A 27,863-nucleotide genomic window follows, 5' to 3' on the forward strand; every position below is an offset into this window, starting at 1 on the left:
ATTTGGCTGTGTGTTTAGTAGTGCTGAAGTGCTGTGCTCTACAAATTCTATTTGCTGGCTTTGCCATTCCAGTATCCTGTGATAATTCCTTAACTTGTTTACATTTCCCTGCACCACCACACTATCATTGCACTTTATGATTCCCTGATAGTTCTACTATTCCTGCACGTATTTGCACAGAGTGCCACTTTTACAGGGCACCAAGCTCTACCTCTCTGCACTGGGTCGTTCTGCTTGCAGAGTCTCCCTCCCTGGGACCCAGGCATGTCACAATCAAATATCCCTCAGCTTTAGTGTGCTATTCATTTTTCATATCAGAGATTTAAAAATAAGAAATTTATGCTTTGGTAAATTTCCATCCCAGGGGTGTATAAAAAAAAATCAGGTTCCAAGTAGGAATTGAAACTGGTCTGGGCATATTTTACAATATTTCATACATTTGTATTTGTTGACTGAAGAAGTTTAAACAGATTTGCACTTTACACAAGCTAAGCCAGTGGGAATAGTACATACTAGCACAAGACAGTCCTTTGAGCTTCCAGACCGTTAACCAAACAGACTTCTTCACATGCTGTTGGGGAGAACTGGAACTTTTATTGAACGGTAATTAGTGCAGAATCTGCAGATCACAACTGTCTGCTCCCCTGGTCTTTGACAGGTGCTCAATTACTAAATGATTTTCAATGGCACATTACTGCTACTAAGCTGCAATGGTGACACAATGGCAAGTACGATGATATGTGGCTGCCGTTGTTAGAATGAGTAACATTTTCAAATGATCATATACAATTGATATCACACTCTAGTATTCTATTGTAGTTCCATGGTACCAGAATCAATACCAGCTAGCTACAGTATCACAACTGCCAATCCTTTGTATTGCTGTTGCTGGTAACACCGTGCCCTGATAATGGTTCTGTTAGGGTTTCTTCAGGGTAGCTAACCCTAACAAGCTGCCCACAAGAGCTGCATGGACTGATTATTCAGCTTGAGCTCTCCCCAGGTGAGGTTATTGGGGTTGATTGGGCTAATTTACCATTCCAAGTAAAACAAGTAAAGAAACAGCTGCTTGGGTTTGTGTGGATTGCTGTTCTCCATAGAGTAAAGCCCAGCATATACGTGGAAACATGTTTCTTCAACAGTTGTCAGGAAACATGGTCAGGAAACTTTTTTAAGCAGCACATGATCATTCCTGCTGCCGCTCCAAAAATGGAGGAAAGCCTTATTTCACTGAGTGGTGCGACACTTATATTTGCACTAACACTTTGTAAAAGAAGGGGAAAGCACAGAAACAGAATTGTGTGGACAAGGGAGTGGATTCTAAATCAGGATTCTAAACCATCATCTTTTAAATGAGCTACGCTTAAGTTATCTCAATTTGTAGGACCATGAATAACACAAAATGACACAACAGTGCAGCAGCGTACATATCAATAAAGCGATGAATTGTAGCAGGATTCCAAACCACGTATGGCACTACAGATATGTTTAGATTCCCCCTCAAACAAACTTATTTCATAGTATAGAGACTAAAAAAGAGCACTGAAAAGGTAAACAAGATGTGTCTACCACCATATGCTTCACATCTTTAGTAAGATTTCAACAAGAACACAAAGGTATTCATTTATGATGTATTATATAATATGTAATTCCTGAGGCACTTTATCTTTAAGTCCTATTTTGCTAAACACAAGAACTGGCCTGCAAGCTAAAATAACTTTGCTGTCCTCATTATACAGTACATCTGCTCCCGCCAGGCATGCAGGGAAATCTGAGGACCAGGTAGGGATCAGCCAACAGCTAAGCGTGCGGCCTTTGTCAATGGTTTTTTACACAGTTTTCTATAAGCTAAAACAACTTTACTACTTTACTGTCCTCATTACACAGTAGTTTCTGCATCTGAGTTTTGGTTGTTTTTTTGTTGCTTGTACATTAGTTTTCATTCCCCTTGGTGTTGAGAACTCTTTGATAAAAGTAGAACTCAGTTTCTTCAGAAGGCCGGAACCAGCAGCAGGTCCCCATAAATAAAGCAGGCCTGTGAAGATGTCCGGATATTTCCCTTTTTTCATTGCTGTGAAGAAGAACATGATAGGATCTCCTTTATAGAGGACACAATCCCCTTCAGACTGGACCAAGACGGAACATGAGGAAACTAAAACCCAACCACAGTCAAACAGCGCTGTGGTTCTGAGGTATTCCCAGTTGATGACATGAGAATACGTGTTTTCTTTGTTGCTGGTTTTATTTATTTATTTTTGTTCTAAATAAGGGTTTCTGGATGCTGCATCAAAACAGTGGTTGTAGCGGGTGTTATATCTATTAAAAATATTCAGGCCCAAATATATAAAGGAAAAACCGACCGCAAAAAAACATGTAATGTGCGTGTTCAGTACGGCTGCACTCATCGTCAAAATAACAACCTACTTTATAAGACCAATAAGGTAAAGCAGGCGATTCTGCAATCAACCAATTTAAATACCCCTCACCACAATTAGCGGTGGAAAATTACACACCTCTCACAATAAATAGCGGGTTTGGGTCAACCCTGCGTGTGTAGGCTACACATTCCAAAAGAAAATGAATGGCCCACAAAGACCTCAGCCTGATACTAGCCATGGTGATGAGGATACTCAGAAGTGAAAACTGAAATTTACCAATATGGAAGTGGAGATTTTGGTACAAGCAGTACTTGTAACACATGAAGGTGTGTTACAAGCTCGAAATACATCACCAGGACAAAGGAATAAAATATGGAATGTGCAATGGCTTCTTAATAAACAAATGTACCACTTCAGAGTTTGTAGTCTAGGTTGCTTATACATTACGAAGCATCATCCAGTTACTTAGCATATTAGTTCAACTTCTTATTTCATATAGAATAATTCCAGGCATATTGTTGGAACATTTTATTTAGAGATAAATTAACAGATTAAGAATTAGAAAAGGTTTTAGAATTTAATCCACAGAATGAATTCGGTATTGGGATAATTTCTGGTTGACTGTGGGAAAGGAGGACAAATGGGGAGATGTCCTGCTGGTAAAGTACCTTTGATCTCCACATCCTCCAGAATTGCAGGATAGAAGCTTAACTCTAGAAACAGGTTTTATGGGTTCTTTACAACACTTGTGTCCTGCTCTAGGTGTTACAGAGAAATAACACTTCTGACCAACATTTTGTTCCCACAGTAGAGATTTCAAAGAAGGTGATAAGAGATTTGTGTCTTTCTGATTGGTTTAAAGAAAAATCATGATGTCATTGAGAGACTGCATTTAAACTGAAAATACTGAAATGTTCTTTGTATTTCTCTATTCCGTGCTTGGAGGGAGGATACCTGCAAACTGTTGTCACCATGTAACCTTTAAGATGTCTGGTTGTAACTTTGCAACTCAGAGCTTTTATCTTCAATAAGCTATACTTATCTGGACTCGAAAATTAGAAGCCAGCGACTTCTCTTTCCTTTCTTCTTTTATTTTTTATTCTCAACACATATAGACTTTTCAAACTTCAGAAACAATAATTTTTATTTACTTACATCCATGGCAGTCAAACAGGTGGATAATCCCTCCATTGTTGTACAGCAATATGTCCAGCAACAATACAGCTACATACAAACAGTCTTCAGTTTAACTACGACTTATATCTTCTTAAAGTCTTATGCAGTTACAACTCCTATTTCTTATGTTTGTCTGTATTTCTTACTCTATGTATGATTTTAAAGCATATCTGTATGGTATATATGGTCGAAAAACTGTACTTGGTCTAGCTACAAACTAACTGCGTCATCTGTCCTGAACCAGTATTGTTAAATACCAGAATGCCATATTACAAAAAATACATTCTGTAGGCATTACTAAAATAACGGTGGAGGATGAGCCCTCATTGTATATGAGACTTTTTCTTTCGTGCACCTCGGAATATCATTCCATCTTTTCTTAATCCCCTCCACCATTCTTTTAATAATGCCTACACTCTAAGAAGTACAGGCTCTCGTTAGAACCTTGCTTTGCCTCTGTGGGGAGACCTTTTTAGGTGCTTCTAAGAACCCTTTTTACATGGATTCTATATTCTCTATTTGCAGACTTTCTGTTTTGTCATGTAAGCTATGAAACGTATTGAACATTGGAGTTTGTAAAACAATACGGTACCGGTATTATAAACTGTAATTTACAAACTGACTTGATCAGAAGGGTTAAAAAATGAGCTCTTTGCAAAATGTTATTAAATGTTTCTTTTTTCCTTGAAAACGATGTCTTGCTGCAGACAAGTCTCCCACATCACCTTGCCTTTTATATAGCCTACAGTCTGACTGCGGTAAATTAACACCTGCTTTTCAGAGTTCTTAAAATAATCAAGCAAATACGAGGCCCGCAATTACCGGCAGCTTTAATAAATTAGACAGAATATTTAATAGACCTCATTTGCAAAATCCCCTCCCAATTTTAGCGGTTTCATTCAGAAACGCCCCAAAATTACACATGCATATACAGAATTACATATGCATCAAGGGCTAAAGCGCACAGGCATTGCACCCGCAAATCACGTTTTAATTGCGTGTTTATGCCATTGTGTGTGTTTTAGAAATCCTATCCTAGAATTCAGAACCCTCAGCGCCCGTTTTACAGTCGTAAAACATGCGCAATCCTTTTAGAAATCTGGGCCTCAGTGTTTATTTATTCTGCCTTGAACTCTTGAAGGAGTCTCCTGTAGTATCTCAGGCTGCTATTGCAAAGAAAGTTGCCATGTCAACATCGCAGGTGCCTCACCTTGTAATAAGATGTGATTTCATTCTTTTTCATTTCATATAGAAATAAAAAACAGCAATTTTGTTAGGAATAAAAAAAGCAAAAACAATTGACTCGTATTTTAAATGATGTATTTAGCATTTAATCATAATATGATGGGATTTCATTCTTTTTCTTTTCATTTAGAAACAAAAACTGACTAAGGTCGTCTCAAATGCCTCTCGTTTAATTGGGACAGCCGCTTATTCAGGATATTTTTACTTCTCCAGAGGTGTCCAAATAAAGCTGTGCCAAAGAAATGTATATATTACATTTAGATGATGTCATTTTCACAAGAAATTAATTGATCATTTGAGGTACAACAAGAGTTTTGTGTTGATTTGTCTGTCTGTTGACCCATCCATATGTTTTTTTCTTCTTCATCAGTTAACTCTATCCACCTGTATCTCAATGATGTAGGCCTACTTCATTTCAAATCTCCTACTATCGCTCTAATCCAGTGGTTCTCAAGCTTTTTGGACTTCACCCCCTTCCTGTTGTCTGTGGTACTTGACGCCCCCTGCCACACATATGTCTACTTAAGTGATTACCAATTCGGAGATGGTCACGTATATATAAAGAATGGATCAGCCACTCATCAGGGTTGGTTGTTCAGAGAGGAGAAAGTAAGATAGAAAAAGAAAACAATTGCTACTCGTGCTGGCTTTACACCAGCACGATACATGGGGAATTATTGTATGTGTTTGTTTTGGTCACCGTGATTTGAGCATTTCACAGGATGCCGCAACATATCAAAACTCCAAAAGAAGTGGTTGCATCATTAATGTATGTAAAAATAATGTGATATCTTGTAACAATTGTAAGTCGCTCTGGATAAGGGCGTCTGCTAAGAAATAAATAATAATAATAATAAACACAGAATCCTGACTGTCTGCAAAAAGCCTAATAATTAATTTTAAAAATCCCAAAGAATCGCTAACGACAATGGTGCAATATAAATATTGGAGAAAAAACAAAACAAAACAATGGTTGCCACGGCAGCAGTGGTGCCACTGGAGCAATAAGAGCAGGCAGTGAAGAGAGAGCTGATGGAATGTCATATCTCAGCTACACTGACAGATTGCACTATACAGAAGTCCCCCAAGGCTCTAGCAGCAAGCCAGATCAATGTATTTAAATTACAGTGAAAAAGAAATACCCCAGAAAAAAAGGATAGCACTTATTGCCCTAAATGAGAAACAAGAAGAAGCCAAAGGTTAGTGGTCCCTTTACTGAAAGTGCAGTGCTATGTGCAGTATGCAGCAGGGGCACAAGTATTCAAGACTAACCACAATAAAGCCTTCTCCAATGGCTTATTTTGTAACGTGCTTACAAAGTTCCATTTAGAGTTGCCAGCTGCCCGAAGCAGTGTAACACAAGAAACCTATTGGCTTCACCTGAGTCAAAGCGAAAATAAAGATGTCTGGGAAATCCGCTTTTTACAGCAGAGCATAAAAGAGTTGTGTGGAGGTTGTTGTGAAGTTGGGATGAAGTTGACCTGTGGTTACAGTGTATTTACTGGGATGGTTATCTCCATTTAGCCCTCTGTGTCCAGTAATACCCCAAGGTCTCTAAGCACTCGTGAGTTTTTTGAATAAAATACTGTTTGATATTCATGATACTATTCTAGACTGTTGATGGCTTCTTTAACAACAGCTTCATGAATATTAAACTTCATTTTATTCATAAAAACATTTTGAAAAGGCATTATGCTTTGTGATAAGGCCCTGCATCACAAAACCATCACACAATTTGCAGCTAGGTACTTTTGCATGCAGTCTCAAAAAGAAAAGCAAAGAATTGAGACTGAACAGCTTCCTCACCTCCTAAGGTCCCTTCTTATGCATATCCAAGACCAAGTGTAACAATTCAGTCCTCAGCATCCACCAACCCAACACTAAAAAAATGGTCAACAAATAAGAAAAGCCCAGTGGACTCCAGTACGAGATTCTCAGCACAGTGCCTGGTGTGCTCGTGGCATTGGCTTACATTCCATTTGGTGAGTCGCTCCTCAATAAGTACAATCTGCAGGCGCTGACTAAAGCTGGTTAGAGGCTGTGTAATTCCCTGGCCACTCTTCAAAAACATGGATGAGGATTAAGTGTCTTCAGCACATTTATGCTTCCAATGTTGTGATGCATGTCAGATAATTAACCATGACACATAAAGTCACACAAACAGACAGGTCATATCCAGCAGGGGAAACTGAGATTAAGCAGCATTAAATGAATAACACTCAAAACAAGAATCAAGGAATGCTGTGACTAATAAAACCATGTGTGTGCTGTGTATATACAGTATATACTTGGTGGGACATGAGTACTTCATCTTACCATAACAAATGGGTTTCTGCAATGCTGACAGCCAAGACTGATATGGCATTCACTGGTATGCAAGGGGCTTGAGTGGGGTAAAGATGCCCATTTGCCAGCTGTTCTGCATTCTGTATGTTCGAGTGTATTGTGATTGAAATTAAGATAATATGCTAAAAAATAACTCAATAAGAGCACAGCCTGTTTTTAAAACAGTAATTTAACGGAGAGGGCTACCTTTTTGATATTCTGTCTGTCGCTCTGCCCATAGCAATTCCTTTTCTTCATTTAATGCACCAATAAAACCCAACTGACAGTGACGCTTACATATTTTTAATTCATTTTAATTGTTCTGCTGAAACTGCTTCTGTCAGGGGCTCCCGAGTGGTGCATCCAGTAAAGGGTGCACAATTGGCTGAGTGCCGCCCGAGTGGGGAGGGCTTAGGTCAGCCAGGGTGTCCTCGGCTCACTGTGCACCAGCGACCCCTGTAGACTGACCTGGTATCTGCGGGCCTGCCTGTAAGTCGACCAGAGCTGCGTGGTCCTCTGACCCTGTAGCTCTGAGGTGGCTGCATGGTGGGCCTGCAGAGTGAAAAGAAGTGGATGGCTCTCCCAAGTGAGCGCGGGGGTGGCAGTGGTGAGCCGGGTTGAAATTAAAAAAAATAATTGGGCTTTTCAAATTGGGGAGAAAATGAGAAAAAATAATTGGCGATTCCAAATTTTAAAAATAAAGTGCTCCTGTGCTAGTACTGTGCTTTAGGTTCCCTTTTTCAAAATGTTCATACAGTACTTTATACAGTATAAACCCAAGGAGAAAATCTTTAATATTCGATGCACTTAATTTAGAAGGAGACAGTGTGGTGTGGGTGATATCGTAGGCAGTTGATTATAATTAAAACAATAACTGCTTAGGAAAAGCATGCAGACGTCTTAAGGGAACCAGAGTGCATGGAACACCAACGTGACAGCTTTGCAGCCATTTTGAAGGGACCATTGAGTAGTGGTACACCTTAATACAACTTGGCAGTCATCTTGAAGGGGCAATTTTGTGTTGCTAAAACTATTGTTCTTAAGGGGTCAGGAGCAAAGGGAGGCCAAAGAGAGTTCCTGATTGGCTAGTCATATCAGAGCCTAGATACTATATGAAGTATAGGGGTCAGACTTAAACTCATTACTGAGAATACCCATCTGTCTGCAATATGGTAATGCTGAACTACTCAACGCTGGCGAGTTTAGCCTGACCAGTAGGGGTTGACTTGCTGAGGCGAACAAACCCCAGACACTTTTTTCCCTGAGCGGGAGTGCAAATTTGAATGCAGTGCTTCCGATAACATGATGTGCCCTGCACTTTACACAGTAGGGCCTTTACAGTTATCAGTTTGAATGCATTCTGATGGTTCAACTAAGGTTGGACATTCTAATTAGTATGTTTTCTTTTATCAATTCACTGTTATTTAATCAGGATGTAGCACCTAGAGATGTTTCCTTTAAATCTAAATTGCAACTGCCGATCAAACAGGAATTTTTAATTAAAACCCAGTGAGTTATTGATTATTTTGCACTGAAAGACGTAGTTTCTCAGCTTAATTACATTCATTAATCTTACCTATCTTCAAAAATCTTTGTACCTGAACTTAGATCCTCTTAGATGCAACCATGTAACCATGAAAGAAAAACAAAGCATTTATATCAACAAGCTTTTTAAAGCCTGCAGGAACAGCTGCAAAAAACAGTTGCAGTAAAAAATGCGTCCTAAAAATATCCTCCATTTTTAAAACTTTAACAAGTAACTTTTTTTTCTTTAAGTTGTTGGAGAAAACCATTGGGGCTTAAAGAGGGAATTTCTTTTGTTTAATCCACCTTGAGGACGGTTCAGGGAAGGGAATAAGACTCACATTGCATAGCAGTTTGATAAGTTTACCAAGAGACGCCTGAGCTTGTTACCTACTGTGGCTAATCAAGAATGTATTAAAACCTGGAATGGATGAAACTGCCATGCAATAGGAGTGTTATGTCCATCCCTGCAGTTGAAGACAGCACCTTGGTTGTTTGTGTCTTGGGTAGGGAAGCAATTGTAACCGCCAAGGTTTTCTGATAGATAAGAACATACCCACATGGGTGCTAAGGTTGTAGCAATGCAGCTTACTCTCCATCACAACAGGTTCTTGAACCAGTTCCATCCATACGTCCATATGTTTGACACATCTAGTGAGCAGGTCATCCACTAGCCCAGTGGTTCCCAGCCTTTTTCAATGTAGGGACCACCTTGGTGTTTGGATTTTTCCCACGGACCACTTGCCACACATTTTTTCAAACAACATTTTTAAACTCATTTGTACGTGTTTAAGTACATGTAGAATGTAAAGTATTTATATAACTTACCTAACTTAATGAGATCCTTGTGGTTGAATCTTCGCTACCAGTTCATCAAGCAATGTTGTCATTTTGTGCATTGAAAGTTGCTGATGGCAAAGTTCACATTTAGATAAATGGCGCCTCAATTTTGCAGGTTTAAGAGCTTAATTTGACAAAACCTCCTGACAAATAAAGCACTGGGGCTTTGGGTTGTCCTCGGATTCAGTACATGTAAATGCCAGTGCTAAATATTCTGATTGTATTTATGACACGGAGGCTTTCCTTTCTTAGAAAGTTGCTGAAATTCGTCAATTCCTGTTTTGGTTAATGACGGCGTATTAAGAGAATTTTCTTTTCACATATAGTCTTCCAAGATATTAAAACAGGAAATGAAATCTGTAAATCGATCATTCACACAATGGTACAGTTCACAAGTCAAGCAACAAATATTGCCTCTTTCTGTTTCACATTAACTTCTGTTACTATATCAACTAACCTCTCCAAGAACTTGTAATATGGAAATAATAGGAATATTCCTGTATGCCTAGCAACACTAGCACATATTTTATATTGTTGAAAATGAAAAGTACAAAAACTGTGGTTTTAATGTTTTGTTTTTAAATGTATTTAGTCATTCCAACTGAGTTAGGAATATTGAACGCAGTGCGCTACTTTTATGCGGAGCAAAAAGGATGGAGACGGAGTAAGTTTTTTGTTTTTATTTCCCTGAACAGTGAAAACAAGCAGTAGAATAAGAGCACAGAGCACATGGAAACTTTCACAGGTATCAAATCATTGTGTGCAAAATGTGACCTGTCAGATTCAGAATTGTTTTAGAATTACTCATTACGTTCAATAGCTAGTCTTAAAAATGTGGCATTTCCATAAATTGATGGCCAACATGCCAGAGACTGGCAAACTGAATGAAAACCTTAATTTAATGACAGCAGAAAATAAGTATGTTTGTTCAAGTAGGGCACACAGAAAACATTGTCTCTACGTGGTTTATCTCTGGTTCTGTCTAATCCCACCCCCATATTCTATCAAAGGCTGTTGCTAGGATATGACAGTCTTTTCCTGGGTTTATTATAAGTCATATTTCTAGCAAATGCTTTTGTAGCGGGATCTGATGGTTGCCGTGATTGTGCACATCAGGCTTAAATTGCAGGACTGATCCATTGGGCACAGCTGTCTGTCTTGAACCACTCTGCATATATAACCCTCAATCCCTTTCCTCACTGGAGAGCTGTTTTTTAAATTAACTTCACAGGCTCTTTTATTGGGGAAACGCAACTCCAAATAAGGGTGTCTTCTGCATTATTAACATTTGTTTAACAGGTTACAACTTCCAACTGTATCTGTACAGCCTGTGTCACCTACTTTTTAAACAAATACATCTCTTGCCTCAGTTCTTAGTACTGTAGTTTAGATGTAAAGCAAGATGGACTCACCTGACATTTAAACTATTTTGAATTATTTTCTTTTCAAGTAAGATGCTTTATGTAACATGTGTTTTAATTATAGGTTAACATATGCCCCCTGCCCCCAGTGGTTGTAAGAAATAGCATATTTGTTCAATGTCATTTTTCTTTATGTATTTCTTACATCCACTAGGGACACTAGAGTGTTGCAGGGGGACAGGTTAATGGTTACACTCTGGTGTACCAGCTGAACTTAGAAAGACAATGTGTTTGAAAGACCTTTTGAAGCCACAGGTGTGGTTTAAACTTCTGAGTTTTAAAGTGTCACCAGGATGTGATGACTAAAAAAATGATACAAACTGATTTTAAAGATAAAGCAAAATACATTAGTAAAGGCACGTGATAGTTCAGACTCACTAGTTGTTCTTTTAACAAAATGCTCTTTTAATTACAGTAGAAAACATACCAATCAGGTAAATTCGTGTTTCGCTTTATCTGATTATTGATTGTGAGTAAACATATATTATATGAAGATTTCCAGGGAGATTTCAGTGGGGGGAGGACGATTGTGACCCTCCAGCTACCTTTGGGGAATTTAAACAAACAAACAGTGAATTAAAATAGAATGTTGTGTAGTCTAAACTGTGACAGTCTCTGGTAAACTGTATTTTAATGTAAATCCCTTTCCCAAGAAAATGATAGATATTAAAGATATTACAAAATCTTTCTCCCTGTAGACAGGAGGAATCCCAACCGCATGCACTTCATAATGCATGCCTTGCTGCACTAGTCAATTATAGCGTGTGCCTGGTGCATTATAAACAGCCGAGCTACAGGATATAGTCTTGTTTTATCTGCAGTAATTTGAATTTGAATATCTGTAACTGCATGCTACATAAACTCTTTTTCATACCGGCCTTGGGTCCCTTTGTATCCAGCGCAATACCCAGCACACATGTGTGGAGTAGTCGTTAGGGCTCTGGACTCTTGACCGGAGGGTTGTGGGTTCAATCCCAGGTGGGGGACACTACTGCTGTACTCTTGCTTTACCTAGATTGCTGCTGCTGTACCCTTGCTTTACCTAGATTGCTCCAGTAAAAACCCAGCTGTATAAATGGGTAATTGTATGTAAAAATAATGTACTTGTATGTAAAAATAATGTGATATCTTGTAACAATTGTAAGTCGCCCTGGATAAGGGCGTCTGCTAAGAAATAAATAATAATAATAATCAAAAGTGGCTGGACAAAACGGACATCTCTAACAAATGTGTAGTTAGTGTATTTGTGTAAGAAATATGACAGGTCGTTCAATCATACCGTGGGAGGATTTTTCTTCCTATGCAAAAAGAACTGAATACTTATGATTAGATAAGCCATATATTCATAACTATAAAGCACTGCATGCAGAAATAACCCACTGACAAATGGTTCAATCACACTGACTTCTACAGGTACGCTTAACTCAAGAAACATTAATCAAGGTAAAGGGTCAAATTTAGCCGAATGGCACAATCAATATGACTGCTTTATGTATGTATACAGGTTGCCAGCCATGTAACTTGGCTATTCACCTCTGAAGCAGCATGGCCAGCACATCTCCTATCTGTGAAAGGCACTTTGCATGTAATACAGGGATATAATTTACTTGCACAGACTTGTGCTTTTGATCAGTCGAAAGTAGAGTGTAGTAGTCATGCACTGTATACTTCTAAGAGATTCCAGTGATGGAATGGACAGAGTAATATAGTTAAAAATAGATTTAGGCAAAACAATGCTTTCTGCTCTTGCTGCATTGAGAAGTTATGATCACAGGTTTGCATACCGTTATAAATTGTTCAGCTGTCAATTAAAGCAGGTAAGAAGCCACTCGTAGAATGTACCTGGCAAGCGCTCTGACAATCTGTTGAAAGTGATATGTTTTATTTTCTTACCAAAATCTATACCAAACTAAAAAATCCTTAAGTCTAGATTTAAAAATGCCCACTGAACCAGAATCCCTAATAAAGCCGGGAATATAATTCCACAGTCTGTCACCTTGGGTGTGCTCGATGGTGCACGTGGAAACAGCATTTGTATCTCTAAACCATCTCGTCTAAACTCTGGAGAACACGTATTGCTTGTTTTGTTTTCCATGAAATTCAGGGGAAAGTACTGTGGATCTGAGGCTCAATATAAATAAACAGACACCCTGTGCTGTGGGACTTGGGATATCAGTTCAACCTGGATGCGATGATGCAAGGAGCTTCCAGACACACATGTTAGCCAGCCTTCGTCACATGCGTCCAATTAAATCCAATCAAATTAGTTATTCGAATACATAACACAAGCTGACAGGATACAAAGATGCTGTGCTATTAATTTTAGTTACTTTTGAAATAAAATAAAAACTCAAACCATGTAAACTTGAAGTTTTTCTCTTCAATTGCCTTTCAAGTGCTGGCTGTACTGTGACGCTAGACTTTGGAATTCAGTATGTCCATAGAGTTCTTCATTTATAGACTGTTCTCCCTACTGTATAAGGGAATTATCAGTATCTGCTGACAGCATTGATACACCTCAGTAATTTCGTACTTTCTTCTGCACTACAGTAAATGCACATGTGATACACAAATCTTTCATCTCTGCGTGATTGAGATGGGACAAGATTATACGACACATAAACGTGTCATTATTGCAGTAGAGAGGTAATAAAAAGTTATTCTTGACGTTTGTTTTTTTTCTTCTTGCAAGTTGTCTTTCTAATGACATACACCATGCTCAAATTACCTATTACTGGGACCATGAGTGATGTTTTAAAAGCCTTTATAAAGAGATATCAATTTGCACTTTAATGCACTCTCTGAAACACTCTAAACTGTATGAAAATTGTCAAGGAACAAAAGTTCAAAATTTCAGAAGGATTAGCATTTCCCCCTGGATGTTCTTACTATTTTCTAAACAGAGTGTGTGACAACATACTAGGGGGCATTTAATCTGTGCCCTTTAAAGATGCCTTGTACCACAATGATATTCAATTGAACAGAATCCCTCCGTGTCAGTTTATTATAGGCATTTAGCCTGCTGTGCACTTTGTCAGAAAGCAGACCTAGTTGAACAGTTTGTTGAAGAAATGTTTCCCACCACCCTTGAAATCCGCTTGCTATTATGTCACTTTTTGAAAAACACTTGCAGCACTAGAAATCATTTTGAAACAGCGCTGTGAAGCGGAGAGCAAGTGAGAGACTGAGAATAGACAGTTATTTTATTATTATTATTATTATTATTATTATTATTATTATTATTATTATTATTATTATTATTAAAAAAAAATAATAATAATTGAGAATTTTGAAAATTAACATTTAAAGTTTTCAAAATTATTATTATTATTATTATTATTATTACTGGAATTACAGTATTATTCAAACATCCTCCTACAGTGCTTTTAGTTTAGTTTAGTTTATTTATTTATTTATTTATTTATTTATTTGGTCCTGCAGTTAAGAATTGAAATCTTACGTGTGCGTATGGAAATGTGTTTACCAGCGTTGCCAAACAAAACGAAAATGCAAAGTATTTATTTAAAAAATACTTTTTTATATAAATTATGACATCGGTAGTAGGCTACTGTCGGTGGATTCCGTTTTTCTTTTTGCAACAACTAACGATGCCACCCAGGGAACATTAATAATGCTGATGATGTCATCAAAAATAGGCAGATTTTCGTTCTTGAACGACTATACCCATTCATAAAGTGCTTTGCGACAGTCGTCCGTTTGTTCAGATCATTTTAAGAATAGCAATATGGACGACTTTCGTTAGTTTTAAACGAAATTTGTTTTATAACGGCAGTCGGCAAGTACTCAGATCCTTGCACTGGCTGCCTGGGAGTTTTAGAATAGATATTAAAGTAATTCTTACCTACACACAAGTCCATCGTGGTCTCAGGCAATCTTAGTTGGAAATTAAGTGGAGATAGACTAAGGACAGAGGGAAGGGGGCACTTCTTAACATAGAGAGTGGTGAGGGTATGGAATGGCTTACTTAATAATGCTGCTGAGGCAGAATCACTTGGATCCTTTAAGACCCAACTTGACACAGTTTTGAGCTCAATTAGCTACTAGGGGCTTAGATGGAATTGCCTACTCTCATTAGAAAATGTTCTTGTTTATTATGTTTCTGTCTTGAAGACCTGTGGATTCAGTACATTCCGAGACATTCCCTAAGATCACAGAAGCCTGATATACTGGTGATTCCAAAAAGCCAGTTTAAATCAGCAATGGCTTTTATTTGTCATGTCCCTTGCCTATGGGATCAATCCAATCTATATCAGGAAAGCCAGCACAATTACATCTTTCGAGAGGTATCTGTCTGAGCGTGCTTTTTCATAGCTGGAATGGATTATAAGCACATGACATTTTTATTGTGAAGCAACCTGAGATTCATTAGCACAGAAATCTATATTGTATTGTATCATCAAGCTTCATATTAGCACAAAGCAAAACAGTCATACAAAATTGGATTGCTTTTTGGTGTGTTTTTATTATACAAATCACATTCTACAGAAACCACCAACTAGGTAACAATTAAACATTTAAATAACTTTTTGTTAAAATTCAATACAAGTGGTCCTTGAGTGGCTCACCTTGCAAAGGCATGTCCATGTGGTGTGTAGAGTGAGTGATACAGTCAGGGGATATACAGTGCTTAATTTGTAAAGAAAGAGGTGCCGGGGCGCAAGCAATTATTATTATTATTTATTTATTAGCAGATGCCCTTATCTAGGGCGACTTACAATTGTTACAAGATATCACATCATACAGATATCACATTCTTTTTTACATACAATTACCCATTTATACAGTCAGGGTTTTTTTTTACAGGAGCAATCTAGGTAAAGTACCTTGCTCAAGAGTACAGCAGCAGTGTCCCCCATCGGGGATTGAACCCACAACCCTCCGGTCAAGAGTCCAGAGCCCTAACCACTACTCCACACTGCTGCCCCTAATGAAAATACAGAAACTGTCTGTATGACAATAATACCTTTCTTAAGAAGCACATATTCAAAATCAAGTTTATTTGAAAGAGTATTGTACGTACTGGTGTTACATGTTTACAGCCATGTGTTCTACATCATTCATATATAAAATAGTAATACGTGCAGAAAAATTAATTCAATGCAACCGCAGGACAAAAATTACATAAATACACACATACATAAATAAATAAATAAATAAATGAATAAATAAATCCTGCGTAGGGGTTGCCACCTTTGAAATGCAAAAAAACTACCATCGACAACGCAATTGCAGCCTACATAATATTATTATGTATTTCTTAGCAGACGCCCTTATCCAAGGCGACTTACAATTGTTACAAGATATCACATTATTTTTACATACAATTACCCATTTACACAGTTGGGTTTTTACTGGAGCAATCTAGGTAAAGTACCTTGCTCAAGGGTACAGCAGCAGTGTCCCCACCTGGGATTGAACCCATGACCCTCCGGTCAAGAGTCTAGAGCCCTAACCACAACTCCACACTGCTGCCCGTAATAGCCTTTGAGTCTATTTTTTAAATTTGTACTTGCTGTTTGATTTTGCCGCTTCCAACTATTTATTTAACGGTGACATTGTAGAATTCCACAGGAATAGCTGAGGTTGCATCTAATATAAATTTGCAAAGTTCTCTTTTGACCAGTCCAACAAATTTCACTTTCAAACCCAGTACTTCCCTCGCATGTCTCCTCACTCTCGCATGATTTTTAGACTCACACACGTGGTGCGCTTGCATGTTGGTGGACAGACAGACAGCTTCTGTATTTTCATTAGTTTTAATCTGTTATCACTAAACCGGGCAAGTGGCAATACTGCAGCAATGATCTTAATGTTCATACTGAAGTAGGCTACAATATTTTTTTCATTAAAACTTGTTGTTGTTCTTTGTTGAAATTAATGTTCAGCTTTCATATTTTGTTGTGTACTCATTTAATCAAACCAAGTAGTGCAAGAAGAAGTTTTAATTATCTAATTAATTATTTAAGTTTTAATTACCGGAAACTTAATTATCCCAGGTAACCTGTCCTCGGTTTAGTGAGAGACTACTGTATTTTATATTTGTATAACCAGCGGCATCTAAATGAGCAAACAACACGATAATTGCAATTAGCCCAATTTTTTATCCCGCAATTATCTCAGAGATTTTCAATATTGTCCCAACCCTACCTAGAACCATTAGCAGACCACAGCATCAGCAGCAATTCTGACACAATGGATCTGGAACAAATCCTGCACAGTGGTCCTAATATGAAAGTATTGGTATTGTGCTGTGACATCGTAATGTACTTGTGTATGTTGGTTCATACAATTGCATTACTATTGTTATGTCAAAATATGAAAACCAAGGGGGCTCCCGAGTGGTGCATCCGGTAAAGGCACTCCGTGTTGAGTGCAGGATGCGCCCTATAACCTGGAGGTCGCCTGTTCGAGTACAGGCTATTCCACTGCCGACCGTGGACCCGAGTTCCCAGGGGGTGGTGCACAATTGGCTGAGCGCCGCCCGAGGGAGTGGAGGGTTAGGTCGGCCACGGTGTCCTTGGCTCACCGCGCACCAGCGACCCCTGCAGACTGTCCGGGCACCTGCGGGCCTGTCTATAAGCTACCCAGAGCTGCGTGGCCCTCCGACGCTGTAGCTCTGAGTGTGTCCGTCTTTGTCTCGCCCGAGTCAGCGCGGGTGTGGCAGCGGTGAGCCGAGTTGAAATAAAAGTAATTGGGGAGAAAACAAGAAAAATAATTGCCGATTGCAAATTTAAAAAAATGAAAACCATTGTACTGTGTAAAACCGTTGTGATGCCAGTGCCTGTTTGTACAGAACCAATGCCATTGTTTGTAATGCAACTGTATAAATGAGTATTATCTATTTACCATCAAAGCTGGACGACATTTGTTTCTATCTTTTGCCTCTCACAGTGTGTTTTAATAGTGAGTGTGGAGACTGGCGCGGCTGTGACGCACCCCATTACTGTCCCAGTAATAGTAAAAGGCTTATTTAGTGGCAGTGTTTTGCAGGAGAAATTGTTGACTGTTAGTGAAAATTGCTCCATCCTCCTTCAACAAGACCAAAGCACCACAAGGACCCTCAGCCTCATTAAAAAGGTACAATTAAAGTGAAACTGGGATCCTGAAGCAGAAAAGGTCACGCTCTTGCAGTTGCTAAACAACAGAGAACTCGGCTAACCTAACTGCAGACCATGAAAGTAGTGCAGGCCCAATGAACGTGCCTGATGTTTTATGGCATTGATTTGTGCTGCATTGATTGCTACTGTCAAGGGTAGATTTACTTGGCTCTTTCTAAAGGATGCAGTATGACCTTTAAGGATTTCAGTTAGCAGTTGCTCCTGCGTTCAGATCTCCCCTCAATGTTTTTTTTTCTTTTCTTTTCTTTTCTCATCGTGTAAGTCAGATGTCTGCGGTGTTGCTGGTTCAGTTTCAGCGTTGGGTCAGTAGCGTCATGTTTACATTTTGAAGCCTGGAGTACAGTGCAGAAAGAGCTCTGTTCATTTCAGCCCCAGTTTTTAGTTTTGCAATGGAACTCACAGTAGCCCAGCACCTTCCCATATACCTAAACAAGGGAAGTGTGATGAGCTTGTGTGAATTTCAAGCCCTGCTTATCAAGCAAGAAGTACATGTTTCAAGTTATTCATAAAAGTCTCTGGTGGACATGTTTCTCAACTCTGACTTGTTGTCATTGGCCAAAAAGGTGTTTCAAACAAGATTTTAAAGCCCTCTTGCTTTTGAAGTTTCTGGTCAGGTCTGTCTATCTACCTGTGTGGAATATGCCATCATTGAAGCAAGCTGCTGTCTTTAACTAGTTTATTTTCTCCAACAGGTGGACGGACCAAACAAGTTTGGAGGACGAAATGGAGATGACAGTAGAGATTCCATAGAAACAAACAAGTTCCTCAGCCTGAAACAGAACACGTTGCAATGGACACCAGAGGTAAGGAAGACACAGCAACTTCATTCGACTTTATAGAACATGTGTTTTAGTTTTATAATGGGGCTAGTATGACAGAGGAGGTGAATGCCAAGCTAGAACCTGGAAGTATTAATGCATTCCTTTGGGTCCATTATTTCAGAGAAGATGGTTGGTGTAAACAGGTGAAACTCTGTCATTGAAGTCACGTTTTCTTTCTGACAGCCATTAGCAGAAGGGTGAGATTGCTATGCAAATTGATAACCTGTGAAATGTATTTTGTGCTCAACACCCTGACAGATTAAATGGCTTAATGTGCACAGCGGTGGAGGGGAGAGGAATGTGTCTGTGGTGGGCGGGGTGCTGCTCACATCTCTGCATCAGCTTGAGGGCTGTTCACTTAAACAGCATCCTGATTAGAATTGATTTTAAACTATCAGCTTTAAAAAGAGCATACTGTCAAATAAATAAATAAATAGAAGAGACGTTTTTTATTGTAAATTGTCATACACTTTGATGAACTGCAATGCTGAATTCCCTGTGCATGCAGAGTTACACAAACATTAAAATGTATGATATATGACAAATTGATTTAGGACGGGTCACCGCGAATTAAGATGGCTATATTTCAATAACATCAACGCTAGCCCAAGCCCACATTATCCTGTAAACAAGCTCTGTAGCTTGAAATAAAAACAGAACATAGATTTTGTTCTAGCATTGGAGATTAATGTGGTACAAAACAGCATGCATTAATGCAATGCATTAATGTAACAGAATTAACTTGAGTTTTATTATTTTGTCCCCTAATGCGTTTTGGTAAGTTACAATACCTTACTAGATTCTGTGCTTTTTAAATTAGATTCTCCTAGTAGGGGAGAATAGCGTGCTAACAAGGGATGAGCCTTGATGGGTCGAATGCCTTTTCTCGTTCCCTAACTTTTCTTGTGTTCTTACAAGATTTTGTTTTAATTTGCTGTTGGATATTAATGCATTAAGAAAGTTACAACCTACCTGTCAAAAGGTGAAATAAAAAAACACCAGTGATTTCCAGTTGCACTAATCTAGTTATGGTCAGATTTACATAAATACACATTGTTACTGTTCTCATCAAACTTTCTACTAAATGTTTTACTTTCTGGTTAATTGACTGATTACTGGTCTTTTGCTTGACTGATTACTTTGTTATGCAAATGACATCTCTAAAATCTATTCTGTACCGGTGATAAAGAACATATACCTTAACCATATGCAACCCAGTTTCAGTCATATGAGCAAGACAGCAGATCTAAGCTGTAATCATTGAGAAATGATCACGTATTCCCCCATAACTGTTGAAGGGATTGTAGGTAACAAAATAATACTTACTTAGTTTTGATAGAAACCTATGTTATAGCAAACCCGCATTTTCATTTTAAAACGTGGTATCTGTTTGCAAAGGCCTTGCTTTCAGATAATGTTGCATTTCCTTGGGTCATTTCATCTTGGGTCAGAAACGGTCCTCACCTATTCATGGCCCTTGATTCTGGTATAAACTGTATTTAAAAGTTCTTGTAATCCCTAACTTGGAGATTGAAAGCTGCATGACTTTCAATTGACATATCCAAAGGAGACGGTCACATCAAGCTACAGAGATTTCTAATTCAGGGTTTTACAGGGCGGTATCCCTCTAAAGCAGTGGTTCCCAACCTGTGGTCCACAGCAATGGTTCTCAACCCTGGTCCTGGGGAGCCACTGTGTCTGCTGATTTCCATTCCAACTGAGCTCTCAATTACTTAAGTAGACCCTTAATTGAACTGTTAATCTCGGAGAAGTATTGTATGGTCATCTAGATCAAAAGCTTTAGAGAAATCAATAAAAATGGCACCAGTGAGTTTCTTTTCCCCTATAGCCTGATATATATAATTTGTTAGTTTTAGTAATGCAGTTGTGGTCAAGTGAATTTTTCGAAAACCAGATTGATAACACCGTGTAACAATTTTTTTTTTTTTTTGTTCCTGGGTAGTAAGTGTTATTTCCTAAATTGCTTATGCCTCAAAAGTATAGAAAATGGCTATTATTCCCCACAAACTTTGCTTTTGTGACCAGGACAGTGATATTTTGAAATTGACCTATTTTCCAGAACATTCCAGATAGATTCAGTCCTGAGTAAAATTGGAGTAACTTCTAGAACTTTCTAGAACTTTCCAGTAATATAAATAGTAGTATAAATACAGGGGCCTTAAGCCCACCAGTTCAGTTTAGTTCCAGCTGCCTAAGTGGATACATATCTGCATTTTTCTGAGATGGCATCAAGGTCATAGGAGACTTCAAAATGGTGGCATTCCTGATGGGTCTCCAAGGCGGTTTAGCAAGTTTCCCTGCTACAGTGCCTTGCGAAAGTATTCGGCCCCCTTGAACTTTGCGACCTTTTGCCACATTTCAGGCTTCAAACATAAAGATATGAAACTGTAATTTTTTGTGAAGAATCAACAACAAGTGGGACACAATCATGAAGTGGAACGAAATTTATTGGGTATTTCAAACTTTTTTAACAAATAAAAAACTGAAAAATTGGGCGTGCAAAATTATTCAGCCCCTTTACTTTCAGTGCAGCAAACTCTCTCCAGAAGTTCAGTGAGGATCTCTGAATGATCCAATGTTGACCTAAATGACTAATGATGATAAATAGAATCCACCTGTGTGTAATCAAGTCTCCGTATAAATGCACCTGCACTGTGATAGTCTCAGAGGTCCGTTTAAAGCGCAGAGAGCATCATGAAGAACAAGGAACACACCAGGCAGGTCCGAGATACTGTTGTGGAGAAGTTTAAAGCCGGATTTGGATACAAAAAGATTTCCCAAGCTTTAAACATCCCAAGGAGCACTGTGCAAGCGATAATATTGGAATGGAAGGAGTATCAGACCACTGCAAATCTACCAAGACCTGGCCGTCCCTCTAAACTTTCAGCTCATACAAGGAGAAGACTGATCAGAGATGCAGCCAAGAGGCCCATGATCACTCTGGATGAACTGCAGAGATCTACAGCTGAGGTGGGAGACTCTGTCCATAGGACAACAATCAGTCGTATACTGCACAAATCTGGCCTTTATGGAAGAGTGGCAAGAAGAAAGCCATTTCTTAAAGATATCCATAAAAAGTGTCGTTTACAGTTTGCCACAAGCCACCTGGGAGACACACCAAACATGTGGAAGAAGGTGCTCTGGTCAGATGAAACCAAAATCGAACTTTTTGGCAACAATGCAAAACGTTATGTTTGGCGTAAAAGCAACACAGCTCATCACCCTGAACACACCATCCCCACTGTCAAACATGGTGGTGGCAGCATCATGGTTTGGGCCTGCTTTTCTTCAGCAGGGACAGGGAAGATGGTTAAAATTGATGGGAAGATGGATGGAGCCAAATACAGGACCATTCTGGAAGAAAACCTGATGGAGTCTGCAAAAGACCTGAGACTGGGACGGAGATTTGTCTTCCAACAAGACAATGATCCAAAACATAAAGCAAAATCTACAATGGAATGGTTCACAAATAAACATATCCAGGTGTTAGAATGGCCAAGTCAAAGTCCAGACCTGAATCCAATCGAGAATCTGTGGAAAGAACTGAAAACTGCTGTTCACAAATGCTCTCCATCCAACCTCACTGAGCTCGAGCTGTTTTGCAAGGAGGAATGGGCAAAAATTTCAGTCTCTCGATGTGCAAAACTGATAGAGACATACCCCAAGCGACTTACAGCTGTAATTGCAGCAAAAGGTGGCGCTACAAAGTATTAACTTAAGGGGGCTGAATAATTTTGCACGCCCAATTTTTCAGTTTTTTATTTGTTAAAAAAGTTTGAAATACCCAATAAATTTCGTTCCACTTCATGATTGTGTCCCACTTGTTGTTGATTCTTCACAAAAAATTACAGTTTCATATCTTTATGTTTGAAGCCTGAAATGTGGCAAAAGGTCGCAAAGTTCAAGGGGGCCGAATACTTTCGCAAGGCACTGTATCTTTGCCTTTGGGACAGCAGGGACACCAAGGCGCACTACCACAGGCGGGACTGGCCACAGCGGACCGAGTTCTGTGTGGGGAGGAACAACGTCAAGTGGGAGCCACTGGTGGACCCCCGGAAGGTGCTGATGCCACCACTGCACATCAAATTGGGCCTTATGAAACAATTTGTCAGAGCTCTAGATAAGGAGTCGGCAGCCTTCAAGTACCTTCAAGACTTCTTCCCTAAGCTGTCTGAGGCAAAGGTCAAAGCCAGTGTCTTCGTCGGACCAGAGATAAAGAAGATCCTGGAGTGCAATGAATTCCCCAAGAAGCTCACTAGTAAGGAGAAAGCGGCTTGGAACAGCTTTGTCGCAGTGGTTCGGGGCTTCCTGGGCAATCACAAGGCCGAAAACTATGTGGAGCTGGTTGAGACTCCGGTGAAGAACTATGGCACAATGGGCTGTAGGATGTCCCTCAAAGTCCATATCCTTGATGCTCATCTTGATAAATTCAAGGAGAACATGGGAGCGTACTCGGAGGAGCAAGGCGAGCGCTTCCACCAGGATATACTGGACTTTGAACGCCGCTACCAAGGACAGTATAACGAGAACATGATGGGAGACTACATTTGGGGGCTGATTCGTGAAAGTGATTTACAGTATAATCGTAAATTTCGAAAAACTACTCACTTCTAAATCTTTTGCAGTCATTTTTGTATTACTTTAGTATAAATACATGTTAATTTGGATTCATATGTTGTTTTTTTCTGACTTTATGTGAACGAAAAGACACAAATTCGCCCGTTTTCTCATTGGAAATAGGTAAATTTCAAAATATCACTGTCCTGGTCACAAAAGCAAAGTTTGTGTGGAATAATAGCCATTTTCTATACTTTTGAGGCATAAGCAATTAGGAAATAGCACTTACTATCCAGGAACAAAAATTGTGTTACATAGTGATTAGTCTATTGGGTTTGCACAATTTTTTCAATAGTCTTTGATAATACTGGTAAGACAGATATAGGCCTGTAATTTCCAAGGGCCGTGACATCCCCACTTTTAAAGATGTGAGATACTGTAGATTGTTTTAACTGGTGAGGCATTTCACCAGATATGAGAGACATATTAATTAATATAGTGAGTGGACTTTTCAAGGGGTAGGCAGCAGCTTTAAGGAGTCTAGGTTCTATCCCATCTGCACCTGCTTTTTTGGAAACATCAGTCTTCATTAATGGTTTACATACTTCACCCTCATTTACCGGTTTAAATTTAAAGCAAAATTCAGAATTGGGGCCAGTAAGGCTTTCATAATCAAGAGTTTTTAAATTTAGTTGTGTAAGTAGTGGTTACAAGCATTAGAAATTTGCACTGGGTCACTAACCATTTGTCCTTGCAGGTTTAAGTGCAAGGTAAAAACCCTTTTCCCTGTATTAAATAATTGATTAATACCCTGCCAGAAGCTACGTGGATTTTTTAAATTTGTATCTATGTAATTTAAGAAACATTCAGCTTTTGGTTTTCGTATTAAGGCTGTACTTTTATTTCTCAGTTGTCTATATAATATTTTATCAGAATGATCTCCAGTTAACCTCGATCTCTGCCATGCCTGATCTCTCATACGAAAAAGCTCGATTAGATCTGGGGTTACCCAAGGAAAGTGATGTGATTTAACTCGCATTTTCTTAAACGGGGCATGTTTATCGCATACCATTATGAATTCATTGAGTTAAAAGAAAGACTGGGCAGATTTTAAGTCCGGAATTATATTAAGCCTATTCCAGTTTATGTTCGCTACATCATTAACAAGGGCATTCAGCTTAAAGTTACGAAAAGACCTGTACGAGATAATTTTAGCTGGTCCTTTTCTTTGTTTTAGCCTTCCAAATACAATAGACTGGACAATGGTCAATAAACTCATCTGCCAGTACTTCACATTGGGTCACTGTCTGAGTTTTTAAGACCATAATCCAGTCTATAATAGAGTGATTACCTGACTATTTATCCTAGTAGGTTGATTAATAATTTGATATTATTGCTTATAAACTCAGACTCAGTGTCTGTGGAGAGCACCTGCGCTTCACTGAATAAATGTGCTGCAGCATAGGGAACCAGGGCTGTTATTTATTGAGGCGTTTCCAGGGAAGCGTTTGAATTATCTCAGCCAAGATGCTATCAGGAGGATAAATTGCTCAGTCACACTGTCAGCGCATCACCAGAAAAAATTACAGGTGCCACTGGTATTGAAATCCAAATACTGTATAATAAAGAAAGCTGGGTGGTGCGGCATGCTAAAATACTAGTTTCTTAAAGCTCAGGTCACACAATGAAATGAGCAGCCTGTGGATGTTACAAAAACATCACATATTTACAGTCAGCCTCGAGAGGGCTAGGACTGAATGGCAGGGGGTGTTCGATAGAGCCAAGAGTGTGACATTAAAGAAAACTCTGTTACAAGTGCAATCAGTAACCATTTTACTAATCAATAATAAGACAGGTAATAATCAACACTAATCAATGCACTGAGAACACTGAAGCAAGAAGCAAAAGCAAATGTGTAGATTATTTACACAAGCCTTCAAATGCAGCAAAAACATGTGATTATTATTATGCATAAGAAATAGATTTGACAAAGTTATAAATGGAGGAGCTTAGTCTAGAAACATACAAGAGAAGCATGTGCTACTGGGTAAATAGTAATATCAGGTATGACGCTGCAAGTAAGGCACCAGGTGTACATCACAAAATAAAAGATCAATAATTGATAAATCAATTAATTGTTGCATCTATATAGTGGTGTGTGCTGGAGCTGGGTGGCTTAAATGCTGTTCAGTTATGGATAGAGCGGTATGTTTTTCACTGTAAAAAATTGCTTATTTCAAAGTCTAAAAATAGGTATTTCAATTGAAGAACATAAAAAAAATAATTGCATTGTCACATTCAAAATTGTTCATTTTCTCTAGTTATTATGCAATTATTATGTTTTTTTTTATGTCAACCTTTTAAAAACATTCTATTTTCACCATCAGTGAATTATCAAACAAAAAAAAAACATAAATAAATGTAAAAATAACAACAGACATGAAAAGCCCCCTTTTTGTACTGGACAGAGCTATCTTTAGCAGACATATTTCTGAACTTTGATGCAGCTACCAGGTTGATAAATGCATCTAACTGGTAGTTGGTCAGTAAGGCAAACATTTGCTGTATTTATTTTAAGTATATATATATATATATATATATATATATATATATATATATATATATATATATATATAATTTTAACACTATTTTCACTGGGAACTACGTATTACATGACAATCGTCAAATTTCAGGGAAATCACTTTTATGTAGGACGCTAAGTATAACCACAACTATTGTGTGCTATACAAGCATCTTTTTTCCGGTGTGCACGTTCTTTTGTCCAAAAGGGAGGGGGCTTGGCCCCCCTGACTCCCCCCCGGCTCTGGCACCTCTGTTTTCTGTACACCTTGATGGAAAATTGTTTGGCAGCCAAGTTGACCTTTGTTTCACTGTGTGATTTATGACTTTGTCAAATGTCCATTGAACACCATTACAAGCTGTTTGGGAATACAGTACACAGCATACATTACTGAGACACCCCTCCTGTGTCTTGTGAGCACGGCTAATGGAGAGAGATGTCCATTGGGTAATCCATTATTATCAGAAGGCACTGCTTACATCTTGGATCCATTAAGTTCAGAAAAGGCACTTTGAGGTGCTCTTCCCTGCTATAGCAGTGGATCCACGTCTTCAGCACATAACATTTTGTTATGTTTATTGAGATTTATTGTACCGTACAGTTAACCATGTTAAATATTATTTTTACACCACGATTGAGAAACGTAACCATTAAAAAAGCTTTCAAAGTTTGTTATTACATTACAGGCACAAAATCAATTCTGTACTGTGCAGTGTAAAATAAGCATTGAAACAAAGCAATCGTTTGAAATCCCTAAGTGAAAGATATAATTTTCTGTTATACAGTATGCAATAGAAGATAGATGTCCAGTTTCAGGTGCTGCTGTTCATCTACAAGTTGCTCTGTCTTTATTCAGCTCCTCTGGATGTTGGTATTCCACTTTTCTCACACCAAGCTCACTTCACTTGTGCTTGTGCGAGACAGACTTCACTGGAGCAGTCACGCTGCAATTCATATCGCCAGGAGGAGCTATATGTTGACCATTGCCTGGTGGGACTTGGAGGAGAGGCGCTGGTTGGAATATGTAGTAACTTTTCAGCTGATGCCTTCATCAGTGTTGCAGTTTCTTATTCATGTTACAGAGTTTTTGTGTGTGATTATTGTCTACTTTTAATATGCAGTGCATGTAGGAGGCAGTACAGCTTAGGTACTATAGTAGGATGGACTGGGTTGTTCATCACACGGTGTAGCTCTATAATGTAGAGGAAGAGCTGACATCCTACAGAGACCTCTTTGAGAGGCTGTTTACATGGCAAACACTAGAGATCTGCCTGACCTGTCTGCAGTGGAGAAGACATTTAAACAAACACCTGTCAAAACAATTCTTTATCCCATGTCAGAAATGAAAACAGAATTAACTGTTTGGCTCTTTCAACACATGTCAACACTGAAGTGCTTGTTGCTGAAATAGACCAATATAAACTATTTCTGAAAAGGGAACACCCATGAACACTGTTTATAAATATTTAAGAAAAGTTTGGATTTTGGAGCTGCTCAATATTTTTTTTCTTCCAAAATATTACCGGGTAATGTGTGAAATAAATTACATTAAGTATTTATGAGTGGAATAAACCGCTGGAAAATCTTCACCTGTAATATGCATGGATTCTCGCAATAAGTCATAAGTCTCAGCGTGAATAGTTTTGGAGGGATACTTGGCTTTTCCTTAGTGATTACTGCCTCCAGTTCCTTCAGGGAAGTCAGGGAGTCCAGAATAACCCACAGAGGCAACACTTTAGAGTGATCATTGTGAAACATCAGTTGTGCTGGATATACAACCATCTGCCGTCCAACATCAACTAGTTATCAAAGTCTTTCAGATATTAAACTGACTT

At 38.7% G+C, this 27,863-nt stretch overlaps 1 protein-coding gene across 1 annotated transcript in view; it reads left to right on the forward strand.

Moving 5' to 3' along the window:
- The window catches only part of LOC117964157 (N-acetyl-beta-glucosaminyl-glycoprotein 4-beta-N-acetylgalactosaminyltransferase 1-like), a 144,879-nt gene that overhangs the window by 64,278 nt on the left and 52,738 nt on the right, over positions 1–27,863 (forward strand). The window contains exon 3 of the mRNA XM_059002983.1: positions 18,741–18,851. Within this exon, the coding sequence (XP_058858966.1) occupies positions 18,741–18,851 (111 nt within the window). The remainder of the gene's footprint in view (positions 1–18,740; positions 18,852–27,863) is intronic.

This window comes from Acipenser ruthenus, chromosome 28 (assembly GCF_902713425.1).
Source record: "Acipenser ruthenus chromosome 28, fAciRut3.2 maternal haplotype, whole genome shotgun sequence".
Taxonomy (NCBI): domain Eukaryota; kingdom Metazoa; phylum Chordata; class Actinopteri; order Acipenseriformes; family Acipenseridae; genus Acipenser; species Acipenser ruthenus.